We start from the raw sequence: 14738 nt of genomic DNA, 5'->3' as shown, positions 1-14738 counted from the left end.
GAATTCTACATGATCGTGCAAATTTAAAGAGCATTTGACTGACAAATAAGAGATTGATTGCTGACGTTTAATCGGGCTTGTAGTCGTTATATAAATTATTGCTCAATATGTAATCCTATTCCTTTAGCTTCAAATAATCAATTTTCTATTTGTTCTCAACACTATGATAATCAAAAAGTTTGTATCTCACACTCAACTATATTAGTTTTCAATACCGTCGGCATGATCAACCTACCTTCATGTTCAATTTCACAGCCACTTTCGCACTGATGCAATTCCATCAACTGTGTGTTCTTCATCTAGCTTTGCACCATTGATGAATTTGATTCCTGTCGTAACTATTCTCACATGCAATATGATTGTTATGTATTTGTTTATTGTGCCACGTTCCACAAATAATTGATCATTTTGTTTTCAACATATATCCATGAATTTATTCCTTCTCACAGTTGTAATCATATTTTTAACTATCCAATGAATTTTCATGGTTTTCATTACAAATTGCTCTAACGAAACGAGCTCACAATTCCGAACATATTATTTTTTATAAGACACATACATGAGATTTTTTTTCCCTTTTGGTTCAACTACGTCGATAAAGAAGACCCAACCAATAGAGCATGTCTAGCTGGCCATACGTAAAGCACACGACAAACTGTTTTCGAGAGCTTTTCGGTGTGAGAAAAACCTACACGTCTAATCGCGACCGTTATTCGTTCGGGACTGTTACCCGTCGCAATTGTATTGAAAGATTTTCTCTCATTTGCTCCAGCCACTTTTATCGATCTGTTATGAGCCGGGTGCAAACACAAGACCGCTCTCAAGGTTCCGTGTGATCTTGCGGTTCCTTATCCCATGCGAGATGTAAGTATAGCGCCATGGATATGACATGCCAAAGATCAGCTGGCATCGAGTATGTCTATGTGGCCGTATATTTTGTTTGTTGGTTCTCTTTATTATTTTGTATGAGACTTTCTATGGATTTGTTTGTTTCTTTTTTATGCTCTGCTCTTTGTTTCAGGAGAGGATTTTTATCGTACTCTCTTGCTGTTTTGAAGCTTTTTTAAACTACTACCATCTCTCTCCCTTTGCTCTCTTTGTGGATATATGATGCTCATAGAGAACGTTTTGTACATAGCAAGGCGTCATGGAAACTAGGCAGGCTCCGCCTACCACGTGTTTGCACAATTCTTCTCCCATTAAAAGCCTCCGCACATCTGCTATTTAGATGTTTATCTCTTCTGGGACGCACAGGGGTTGAAAAATGTTATTTCTCTATTTAGTGTGATGATTGTACTTCCATAACAAGCATGTTTAAATAGAACTAGAGAGCAGTACTCGGCAAAATCCAGAAATTTAATTTCATATTAAAGATTTTTATTGCTTGCATGAATCTTTTCGCGCTATACTTAAAGCACCAAGCAAGGGTCTGGAAAATTATGGAGGAAAATCTCTCGGCCGATTGATATCACAAGCCTTGTTACCAACCTGCGCAAACTGTCCAATAAATCATCCCGGATGCTTTTGGTCGTCGTTAGCCGGATGGCGCTATAAGAAAAGGTTGATGATTTTTATGATTTACCATAAAGCTTGGCGAAACAAAACGGACACAATGTGCTAATGCGTCCAGGCTGTTTGCTGCTAGATGTCTTTTTGATTTCAATTAGACACCCCGGAATCGTTAAAAAAGGCGATTGTTTTTCGTTCGTTTTATAATTGGGCTTTACTAGTTTTCTTGCTCAAAGGCTCGTTAGGAGAATGATACGTTGATTTTAATTACTGTATTTGATCTTCAAAGATTAGTAAGTTTGTAAATTACTGTTTTGGGGTGGTAGAAACTAACACTTTAGGAACCATTGATCGACAGTTAAGATAAACTTTGGCTGCAAGCGTATTTTTTATTAGTCGTTGGCATTACATCATTCTTGGAAACGAATATCTGACCTCTGAATCGTTAAATTATGGATACTAGGAAAAATTATGAAGAACTTATATTTCTAGATTAACAGCCATAACACATATGGGAACTTACGTATTCTCGTCAGTCTAAGCCGATGTCGCGCTTCTTTTGGAATTTGCTAGCACATCAGCTGAAAAATTCCGTGTTTGTCTGTTTACATTTATGCGTTGCTCAATCCTCTATCGATTCGCACCGACAAACTTGTCAAAATGCTTTTGGAAACGTTATAGGGTGGATGTACCAATAGTGGAGGTACTAAGCACGATTGAACCTAATTTAAACGCCCAAACTCATGATGCGCAATTAATGTACATGTTAATGTTGTAACGGGAAGTAACGATCTTTGACTTAATGAGAAAAATGATTTCATCGCAGTAATCCACGACATGTCAGTGAAAAATAATACCTCCACTATTGGTACACTGTTCCTTTAGTTGCGGTATATTTTTAATTTGTGTTCCTATAGTTGCGGTATCCGTTGTTTTCTTGTGGGATCCTCCACTAAAGGAACGCTTTACCGCAACTATTGGTACAAGCAAGTGAAGTTTTAGCTATTTTAGTGATATTTCATCAGTTTTGAAGTGATTTGAACGCTCTTTTCAACTGTTCCGTGTATCAACAAGCCAATACGTCGATTGGCAGTATCTGTGCTGTAGTTGATGTAATAAAATCAGTGAAAATGGCACTACCGCAACTATAGGAACACCCACAACTAAGGGAACGCTTACCTTAACAACGCTGCGAACATTTCTTGTCAGTGTGACTATTGTTGGCAGCCTCATTCTCTTCGGCAACTTTCCCATAAATGCTGCTGGTGAATCTCTTCGGCAGCTCCAAATCAGCCGCTTTTTGAGGCGTGTTCATTTGAATTGATGACATCTCTGGCGATATTGTTTGTTTAGTCTCGGAAATCTCGTCAGCGGGAAGCAGGCAGAACAAAGAATCATCTGAATGTTACTGTGTATTTGGCGTTCGAAATTTGGTTGCCGATAATAGTCGAATGGTGCCGAAGCCGTTAGTCTCCCTATAACAAATTCATTTACAACTATTTGCCAAGTTCACACTATCTGGTGAACACTTGGGGGCTCACGGGGGTTCAATTTGTTTTGAATTCTTGCAAGAGCCAAGTCAAACATTCAGATAAACAAGGACATGTTTTTTTTATTTCTTTTAGACCTTGAATAGGTGTACCCATAGGCGCCAAACAATATTTTTCAGAGGGGCGAAGTATTAATAATTCCGAATATTTCCCCAATAATTCAGACAAAATGCCTTTTGCTATTGTTTGAGTAGTTGAACCAAATTCCTTGCTCAAAAAGTATTTATCTTATTACTTAGGGATTTCAAATGACAAATTGATATTTCTTCGATTTTAGTAAATGTTGTTGCAAACCATAATTTGTCCAGCTCGAGCCAAACGTTTCCCCAAATCTAACCTTGCTTACTTAGAGAGTAGCTCCTTGTACTTGTTTTGGAAGTAAAAATCTTGAAAACCAGTAACCAGTTGGCTACGAAGGAGACTGAAGTCGGTTAAACCCAAATCAATCGTAGAAGGGTTTCAAGTAGAGGAAAAACAAGTAGGACTATCAGGGTAGCAAATTTAGTAGTATCCTGCAAAGCTCTCATCAAATAAAATTCTGATATTGGAATTACTTTGCAAATTATTCCATGAGCGATGTTTAGCATTAAAGTCATCAATGACAAAAAAAGTAAGAGGTTGTTTCCAAGATACGACCGCCAAGTTAACGTTGGATAACGTTAGCTTTTTCTATTTCGCGGCTTGAGACCGTCACGAACTTATGAAAGATTTCTAGGGGAAGAGCACCAATTTTCGACCCAACACTGGTTTTCGACCCTTTCATACGATTTTGGTCTACTTTGTATCAAAATCCGAAAATGGTCACAGAATTCTTGTAGGTCAAAATTAGTGCTGATACTGATAAACATCTAATCATTTTTCACACTATTTGTTGCATGTCAAATCTGACCTATTATGGACATTGTGTGAACCGGTCGATGGTATATGAAGCATGAGCGGTAATTTTTGCTCTCCAGACAAATATTCCGGTTGAACGATAGTTCCACGCATGATCCACTAAGTTTGGTTGCTTTAGTGCGTTCCGAAGCCAGTTTGAGGTTTAAGTACTTGTCTATCAAGTCCGCTAACCCCATGTTCTCCTCTTTGCTCAAATCGATGTTGAAGTTTCCTGTCACGATGATTGGCAGTCTCCTTTTGATACTTGAACAAGTTCCGCGCCATGAAGAACTTCTTCCGCTTCTTTGTTGTATCCGGGGAAATGTAAAGACAAACCAGTAGTGCCAGACAATTCATTGTAGTGATCTCGGCAGCGTTATAACTGCGTTATAACTGGTGCAGAGTTTGCGGATCGTGTGCGGTACAGCTGATCCGCAAGTTGCCAATCCAGCGCCTGGCCGTGAAATCGCGCAGGATTTCTTGATCAAGACCGATCTGCGATTCTAGAGCTCGGCCATCATGGCCCTGCAGGAAACGAGCGTGGCCTAACTGGTCGGTTTGTTTGAGGATACCAACCTGTACGCGATCCACGCCAAGCGTGTCACCATCATGAAGAAGTACATCCAGCTGGCTCGTCGTATCCGTGGCGAACGCGCTTAAATTGCATTCAAGCACAATTTCAAACAACAACCCTTTACAGGGCCACAATTGATTAATTAATTTATTTAGTTATCAATTGTAATTTCGAATGATAAGTTTTCAACGGAGATGAATGGCAAACAAAGTATTATCTAGGTTCCCGTCGCACGGGTCGGGCGGTGGTAGCATTTTTGCAATCTTCTCTGTGTGTGTATTTCGATTCGACAATTTCTTACCAAATCAAAAGGTCAACAAAGCTGTTGCTGATAAGTTTTAGTTCTTTGTTCGTCAAGTTGATACTGATCGCTCTAGCATGCGACGACGATAACGGCACCATTCAATCATCACTAAATGCGAGGCAAACCTGACCTCGCGCGCACAATGGGAATTTTATTTCTTGACACTGTGATTCTCGAGAAGCATTATTTTGCCGTGATAAATGATTGCATGCAAATTACTGACCAAAATCTGAATCAATCACATCCAATCACCAGTAATGTCACTCTTCACGGTAGAAAATTCTCACAACTCTTTCAAAATGAAATGGTCGTCCTGAAAAGGACGGTTGGGGCTAGTCACCGTCGATCGAACTGGGTTTGTCAATCCATTGTTAGACAGAAACACAGCAAAAGATTACCGAAGACGATTAAATCGAAATGCGGTCGGTAATTTTGTGCTTCGTTGTTTTCGTTGGTTTGCTCACTCATCCGACGGCAATTTTCAAGGTTTCTAGACGAGATCTCCACGAATTTGATGGTCTAGCTGGATGCCCATGGCCATGATGAGCGATTTCACGGAACCCGCAGCATTTAGCTTGGGTTGGGAATAAACAAGAGCAGAAGCAGCGGCAGCGACGAATGTGTAAAATTTATTCCGATAGGAGTCCTTCTCCGGTTGCTGGTCGACGATTGACTGATGTGCGCGGGGCTCATTGAAGGTTGGTTGGCTTCGACTGAACACGATAGAATAAAGAGGAGTAAGAAGAAGGCCGAAAGGGGCGTTTCCCTTTGCATGACGAAAGTAGCTAAGATATCGAGCAATGATGTCTGTGCTAGGAATACACAAGAAAAAAAATTCAATAGTTAATTCATGAAAATCAATAGTTTTATTTATTGGAGTCGATTCGTAGAAAAATTTCTAATATTCAATGTTTAGCTATTGATAATCAATAGTTTTCTTTTGTATGAAGGAAAATTTCTGATCCATGGGTGCCAATATGATGAAAATTGTTCAATGAGAATTTCTTTTCAGAAGCATTCTAAATATGTCGCAATTTTGTTACATATGTTCTCATAAAATGGCAAGTCTAAGAAGCTGTTGGAAATGCCACTCTATTTTACAATCGTTGTGAAATGTTGTGACGGCACTGCAGCAGCGTCCACGAATACAGTATCAAATTTTCGTGCCATCAATTATTCCTGACAAATTAAATTTTGTATAAAGCTGTGAGATTGATTGAGAAATATAAGATGTAATAAGGTCGAAAATATTATTCTTTCAACTCTTTTCAACACATTTGATGGCCCTGAAAAGCGCCGATTTGCTTATACGACGAACCAGCTAAATGACGTGACGTGGATGGCGCACAAGAGCAACGGATTATTGATTACCGGGCATAAGTCGAAATCTGCAAACGATGCTCACTTTTAAAATCTTGAGCGATTTCACAAGTCCGACGCTCGATTAGAAGCAGCTCCTCGGATCAGCAACTCAGAGGGCCTGTGGTATTTCGTTCCTAGCGGGCTTGCTTCTTGACCACCGATGCTGAATTCAAAGTCGAAATCTGCAAGCGCGGATAAATTTGCGGCGGCGATGACGACGGCTTGGACGCTTTTCCGAGCGGCAGTAGTTCGCTGCTAGGAGAAGCGCCCAAGCCATCGTCATCGCCGCCGCAAATCAACCTTGCGTCTTCCTCTTCCGACGACACAAATTGAACTGTGACGGCGGGGGCAAACGCAAAGCGAAAATGACTCGCCCGACCGTGTGAACAGTCCGACCGCAAAAAGAAGACTGAGGGAAGAAGCAGGACCGATGCGCTTTTATAGTGGGAAGCGGAACCGAAAAATGTGCTTGAACGTGATTGGTTAGATAAGAAAGGGGTCAACGTTTTACGATATTTCAATAGTTTGTTGCTAATAATCAATAGTGTCCTCCATTTGAATCGACGCGTAGATAAATTTCCAATCGATTCATGGATAAATATTGAAAATCTATCGATAAATGACTGAGTTATTAGCGGTCAAAACCTGACCATTTTTCGTTACATGCTCAATTTTTCGTTTTTCTGAATTGTACCCCCATATGTTGCCGTAAGACGTTATCCAACGTCAAAATGTCTTATTGCGGGTCCATTTCCGCAAATCATATTGGAGCAAATTCACTTGCTGCCCAGAGCATTGAAAAGGCAAATAGGCAGCTATGAAAGTAAATTTACCAAGCTGTGTTTCAACAGAAACACCTTAAGTTTCAAAAACTTTAGTTTCAAATGACGAAAACAGTTGATGTTTTATACGCCTATGAATGATGATTGCAACTCCCCACATGCCCCATCAAGTCGATTATTACGATTAACAAAATAGTTTGGATCTCTGTTGCGTTTGGATCCAGGTTTTAGAAAAGTTTCAGTAATGACTGCTATGTGTAAGTTATTGGTTGTTAGAAAATTAAACAGCTCATCCTCTTTACCATTCAAAGAACGAGCATTCAACTTGAAACATAAAAAAAATGATCCATTAGTTAATCGTGATCCAAAAACAATTCTATTTGTAATTTTTACACCAAAATGGACTGCTTCAACCATAGTGGTGGTTTCGAGCATTACATTAATCATTTGATCCAATTGTTCAGTTAGAAAATTAAAGTCATTTGTACCGTAATCCGGGGGAAAATTGATCACTTGGGTGAATTTGATCAGGTCGGTACCAAAAGACATTTCCTTTCAAGGATGCTGAAAATTTCATTGGCACCACAGACAATCCATGTTTTCTAGTTTATAGATGTCTAATGATGATTTTGAACTATTTTATTTTTATTAGGGTCAGTTTTGCATAGAAATATTTACACTTTTTGAAGGTGTAAGCAATACAGTTGGAAATGTTGCTGCTAAACAATCCACTGTTGCTATGCCTACATGCCAGCTTTGAATGTTTAATATGTTATGTACGCTCAAGTATGAACTACTGAAATCATTTTTGACATCATACAGCATAGCAAGTTAAGTTTTTTGCTCATAAATCGGTTCATTCTCAAATAATGTGCTAAATTCAAGGGAAATTGCCTATTTTTAGGCGTATAAGGCAGATTTTAAAGGTTTTTTTTTGCAATAATATGATCGTATACTCGAGTTGTTAGAACTTTGACATCATTTTTATATTCAACAGGCCCAAATTTAGTAGAAAGGGATTTTGTTTTATTCTTAAGCCTGCTTTGTTATATGGGGATCAGTTTCGCCCAGCGTGTTATTTTAAGTTTTTGATATTCAAACTATTTTTATGATGTGTTAAATATTATTTTATGTAAAGTTGGATTACATAAACTGATAGAGATCAATAAAGTACTGATTTTATCGAATTTTTTTTTTGCAATATTCGAATTACAAAAAAAAAAACACAACAAAAATAGAAACTACCTGCAGCAGAAAGTTTGTGAATGAGCGTTGTTATAATTTACCTGATGAGTATGATTATAAAGCAAGCGATAGTTAACTAAAAAATGTAAGTTGTTTGAGATTCTACCTGGGGAATTCCGGCTACGAAAAACAATGCCGTTCCTGCCTTGTACGAACCCCAACGATTCATTTGCGAGAAGGACAATCCCAAAAGTTAGACTTATGGTTTCCTCCGTAATTTGCGCATACATACTGAGGTATGTTCAAAGACAAAAGCAAGTAATTGAGTTATTTTTTTTACTTTATTTCAAAATGATTTAGATTGAATGTTGTTGGCTTGTTCGGAAAAGTTTCTTGTTTTAGAACTTATGCAAATTTGTGAAACAAACCAATCACCCGGAACTAAGAATAAGCGATATTTTGAAAGATTCCATCAATGGTGCTTCGAAACGAAATTTCGCCGATTTCCACAGTATCCAATGAGGCGGAATGTATTTTTTTTCCAACTTTGTAGGTCGTGTTGCAGCCTTTGGTATTTTTGGTTAGTTGCATAAAGATTTTCCAGTCATTTAAGGTGATTATAAAACGAAGCCAAACTTTGAAATTTAAAGTGCACAAGACTGAAGAATCTGACAACAATTCTCGTTGAAAACCAATCAAATTGTTTGCTTACTGGTATTCCTCGTATGTACTTTTGTATGTATTCCTCGATATACCTCACGTATACGTTGTTGCAATACAAATTGTATGAAATATAAAATAACTGAAAAATATTTAAGCCATTTTTCCTAAAAGACTGCTTGTCACTTACACATTTACCTATGATTTTCTCCTTCTCATGTTTACTCGTTAGCGTTATTTCATGTAATTAACTAATCTGATCTCGAATCATATTGAGTAAGTATTACAAAAAGATTTATCTTTACAGATTTTTCACGCTGTTGGTTATATCAATTTCACTTTATTGCTTGTATGCAGTTCTGATAGACTCACACTCAATACGCTCTCCCGTGAGAGCAAACTCATTAGAGATCTGCTTCGCAAATCTCACGTCTGAGATTTTGATGCAATATCACTCAATCAACTCAAACCGTAAAAAAACTGATTCCGTCACCAAACCCGTTAAAAACTCGTCAAACCAGAATGTTGTTGTTTACGTTAGAGGATTACTATAATTCTACCAGGTTAACAAGAAATTATTGTTGTGTGTGAGTGAACTGTGGAAATACGAGACAATGAGTCAAACAGACAAGCCAACTCATCCATGATTTTTTGACTGCTGAGTTACGTGGTTTACAATTCACGCATGAAAAATCCCAAACGTGAGTTATGAGAAATTGAGTTTTTCACAACGCTGCTTGTATGTGAATATGATTTACTAAGCACCTTAAATGATTGAGTTTATCGTTAACGAGAGTTCTAGAAAGAAGTTTCTTGGAGGTACGACTGTTATGTTGATGTTTGAGGTTATGGCTTTCAGTCTTCAATAAAACTCAAAAACGGATTTTCGCTTACACTCGACGTTTCGGACACATGTATTGTACCTTTTTTCAAGGATTAGCCGTGTTCCGTTTTATCGTTTGCCCACAGCATAGGCAACATTTGTCCAACAGCATAAAACGAATCACCCGTTCGGGTACTGTACGGAAGTAGAAATCCGAAAACGATCCGGGTCGCAGAACTGAAAACGCAGTTGCCTCAAACATCTAGAAATAAGTATGAAGCGAAGTCCAATCCAATACCGTTTTGATCCAAATATTTTGACTCGCATTTCGATTTCAAAGGTAAGAATTGATATTTTTACGACTTTGATATGTAAACGACTGGAATCATACAAATATTGATTATCCTACGAAGAAATATTAGTGATCTTTTTTGAAAAATCGCTATGAAAAGTACAGTATTTAGAATATGAGCCATGTTCGGAAAATGAAACAAAACTGTATTCAATGATATGAAATGGTAAATAAATAAACAAAACGTTTTGGCATGACGCCCCTGATGTGTAATTATTTGTGACTGAAAAATTCCATCGATTGAAATCGATACGATCTCCCATGGACACATTTATTTTTTTCCTCAGTTTCACACATCAAGGTTCAACAAGGCTTTCAATGGCATCCATCAGACGAAAAGGAATTAATAGGTATAGAGCAATTTCACCATCGAATCGATTACAGATTTATTTACACGCACAGTGGGTTGCTCTCACTGTTCACGGCACAGTTGGAGTTCTTCGCGAGTCGTCCACCTATCGAGGCTGGTCTGACCACCACAAGAGCTTGTGAAGGCATACGAGGTATGCGCTTGTTTTCTGCTTGGCGGTTGGTCGGCAAGTTCCAGCAAGAGCAGTAGACCAGCCATGATCGTTCATATTCAAATACATTGCAATCCTAGTAATCATCTAAATTGAGTGTGCGTACCATCCAGTAGACCCAGACATCCAAGGCACTTCGCATATGCCGGATTTCTTAGCGCCACTCCCCGTAGAGAGGTCAGGGATTGGCTATTTGTTATTTTCAAGTAGATGAACAGTTCCAGCTTTCTATCCTTCTACCGTATATAATCCATCTAAAGTGATTAGAATCGAGATGTACATGACATGGGTTTTAGCGAATTGCAAAATAGAGCAGAATTATTAATGAGTTCGTAAATCTCATGCAAAATTTAACTACACAGAAAAAAATATTTAATTTTCAATGTGATGTAAACTGAAGTCTACTGTAAAAATAAATCAAATTAGTGTTTTTTTACAGCATCATGTAAACTTAAATTAATATACATTCAATATTCAACCAAAACTGGTTGAATATTACATGATCGTGTAAATTTAAAGTGATTTCGATTGAAAAATAATGGATTGGTCGTTGAAATTTAGGTTTATTTTGATGCTCCAAATATGTGCATCAAAATAAACTTAAATTTACAACATTTTTTTAACTGTGTATGTTGGTGCAATTATATCCTCCATCTGTCTCCATATCCTCCATATCCTTATCCTAGCTCGATCCTCTTTCTGTGATTAGCATAAACCATATTATAACAAATGTTGTTAAAATTCACTAAGAAATGTTTTATTTGAATACAATACATCAGCATTATTAATGCCTGACATAATAGGATTCCCTCTCCAGTTGCTTTCATACTCATATAAATTTGATACTTGGGTATTAGATCTATTCAAATGTCTGAAAGGTGCTCAGTCAACCAATATTTTGATTTTTCATGTCAAAATGAACTTCTGGTCAAAATTTCAGTCAATTTGGATAAACATAAGATGTGCTTCAAATCAATTATGTCTTTTTGGACTATTTTCAAGCTTTGAAAATTCATAACTACTTAATGGAACATTATCGGAAATACCTCTACATAGTAGTTTATTCAATTCTACGAACTTTTGTCGAACACGGTTTTATGATTGGAGCAATTTTAAACATAGTTTGGTTGAGTTTTGTGCTTCAAGGTTCTTGAAAATCACTATTTTTAGGGAGTGTTCTGGATTTTCTGAATATGTATAGCATACATATTCAGAAAACCGTGATTTCTGGGTATTAAGGAAACAAATCTCGATAAAACGATGTTTGAACTTAATTGAATCTTATTGGCGTGTTCGACAAACTTTAACAGTATAGAATTAGCTTTCAATAGGTGGTAATAGCAAGTGATTTTGATTTATGAGTATTGAGTTATGATATTTCAAACTTTAAAAAAAGCCTTAAACACGTTTTCAACTTGAAGCATAGTGAAATCTCTATCAAATGAGCTGAAAATTTGACCAGACATTGTTCTTAGCATGAGAATTCAGAATACTGCTTGACCGGAAGATTTCCAGACATTTTTTCAATTAAGAACAGGTCCAATGGGTATGAAAAGCTAGATGGTAAATACAAATGTTATCGAATATTTAATTTTTTTTAAATGTCAATAAGAAAAACATGTAATTTTTATCTGTTTTTATGTACACTCTTAGAAAATTTCATGTAAATTTATATCATTGTAGATGCACATAAAATAAGCGAAACTTTGACAGAGATTGACATCTGTTCTTAAAATTACATGACCCCAACGATACAAAAACACGGCATGATGTAAAATCTAATGAGATTTAATTTTACATTATGACGTAAAAGTAATTTCTTATAGATTTCACGCCATGCCGTGTAGTTTTATTTCTCACAGCGAGCAGATGAATAACAAAAACACTTACCTTTAATCATCTGCGAAAGGATTTTCAACTCCCGAGTAGCGTGAAAATATGAATATATTGCACTATATTACAACTGAAACTTATTTTCAATTCACATGAAGATGTAGGCATGTGAGAAATAATCAATCTTTCTGAATCTCGCCAGATAGACCCGACCAGAACCACATAACAAGATTATAACACATACCTAACAGAAGCAGTCAAAAATAACAGAAGTTGATAAAATTTTGTTGTCAAGATGGTTTTATTCTAAACTTGTTATATTTTTGGTAACACATTTATAACAACATTTGTTTTATTTTTGACATCGTAAGTTTGTTGCAAACAACATCCAATGTAAAAAAGAGTAACACAGTTTGCAATAATTTTGTTGTTTTGTAACATCCTTTCAACACATTCTGTAATAATTTTGTTATAATTATAACAGGGTTTGTTAGATTTAAGTTTAATTTGGTGCAAACTTTGTTAGAATTTTTGTAATTTTAAATACTAACGGTATACCGTATACTCTTATATATACGGTATACTCTTAAAAATAATGAAATTTACATGTGATGTAATCCAATCTGAACTTGAACATTTTGTGACGCAAACGCTTTCAGGACGAAAATATAGGTGTCTTTTGACTTCAAAATAACGATACAAAATATTATTTCAAATGAAACTAGATTGAGAATTACGTCCGAGAACCTATCTTTACAGAAACATATAATGTTTGTGTAATATTTTCAATCCCACATGCAGCAACCCGTCAAATATAGAAGTAGGACTGAAAGTTCCCTTTTAACACACTTAAATTTACATGATGTTTGATTTTGGTGCCGCTGTCATGCAAACCATTGAGTTTGTTTCCAAAGATGGCCGGTACTGTTCATCGCGATTTTTCTCTTCCGTATTTGGGGAGAAATCAATAGAAATCAAGATAAGTGTTTGTAAAATAACTAGTGTTTCGTTTCTATGAAGTGCGGTTGTGATAGCAGCTTGTAAATTATTTAGCGCAAGGCTCCATGGATAAGAAAATGACAAATCGAATCCGCTCGCGTCGGCTGATTGGCACCTGAAATGCAGATGCCTATTTATGTGGAATTGTGAAATGTTATATGTTCCATGATTAAAACTAAGATTGCTACTGCAATGTTCCGTGAAGTGGTGAATTCAGTGAAATGGAAAGCAAGCAGGTCACAACTGAGTATTATTTGTAAATTTGTCCCCCATGAAGAATGGAGAAGTCCACAGAAACGTGCGGCAACTTGCACCAAAGAATGATGGTTCCTGCAAGTTATTGCCTTTTCGTCAGAATCAGCAAAAGGTAAGAGTTTTCTTTTTTAAATTAGAATATGCACATAGCATCCCGCCAATGCAATCTAAGATACATGAAAACAAAATTAGAATCAAATTACACGTCGTGACGTAAAAGTCGGTCATAACGACTTTTACGTCCTGGCGTGTAATTTTTTTTTTGGTTTTTTGCAGTCATGTAATTTTAAAATCAGATGTAAAGTTAGGTCTAACGGTTCGCTTCTTTTATGTGCACCTAGAAGCACGTAAATTTACCCGAATTTTTGTAAGAGTGTACATGTTTTATAACAAATAGTGATATAAAAAAATCATATCAGGGGAACACATTCTGTAATAATCTTGTTTCTTCCGTCTAGTCGGGGAATCATTCCCAATGTCATTAATAAGAGCGAGCGATGTATAACTTAAAATTATTGATTTTTTATTGGTTGAGGATTATTCACTATTTAGAATATTTAATTGTAAGTAGGTTTTCGTCACACGTAATTCTCATTATTTTTAAGAGTGTAGTTCCATCCAAACATCGGGTTATCATGTAATATTTGTTTTGTTGTTCACACCGATGAGTAGTTGGTGTTGCCAGTTGTTAGTATCAATCGACAATCCTCGCCTGAAAAGATACTGCGCAGTGATCTCCGAGGAGGAACACATAGCTTGCAATAATCTCTGTGTACCATATTTTGGTATCATACCATAATTAGGTATTGTTCAATACTCAATACCTTAATTTGGTTTTGTAATGGCATTGCAAAAAAAGTTTAAAAAGAACTGAATAGATTTCATTGAGGTTTTCGACAGCTATTGAGAACAGCTGGAAGCAGTGAACCACTATTGAAAAAAAATACTTTATAGGAAAATCCATCATGTATTATTAAGGTATTACAATGCCTGATCTAATTATCAGTTTGCTGTTTGTAGAATATGCGTCAGATATTATTTGAGGTATTTTACTTCTCATGCAGGGCTCTTTTATACATCATTTATGTATCTAGTATTGGACATTAGCTGGTATGGAATACCTTAAATTGACATTCTCTTCTGCTCGGGTCTT

General features: G+C 36.6%; 1 protein-coding gene across 1 annotated transcript in view; it reads right to left on the bottom strand.

The window, feature by feature from the left end:
- Window positions 1-750, bottom strand: part of LOC5577314 (LIM/homeobox protein Awh) — a 128602-nt gene extending 127852 nt beyond the window's left edge. The window contains exon 1 of the mRNA XM_021843325.1: window positions 236-750. Coding sequence (XP_021699017.1) covers window positions 236-241 — 6 coding nt within the window. The 5' untranslated portion in view covers window positions 242-750. The remainder of the gene's footprint in view (window positions 1-235) is intronic.
- Window positions 751-14738: the final 13988 nt, after the last annotated feature.

This window comes from Aedes aegypti, chromosome 2 (genome assembly GCF_002204515.2).
Source record: "Aedes aegypti strain LVP_AGWG chromosome 2, AaegL5.0 Primary Assembly, whole genome shotgun sequence".
Classification (NCBI taxonomy): Eukaryota; Metazoa; Arthropoda; class Insecta; order Diptera; family Culicidae; genus Aedes; species Aedes aegypti.
Note: the sequence above shows the minus strand (reverse complement) of the source record. Positions and strands in the feature narration are given on the sequence as shown.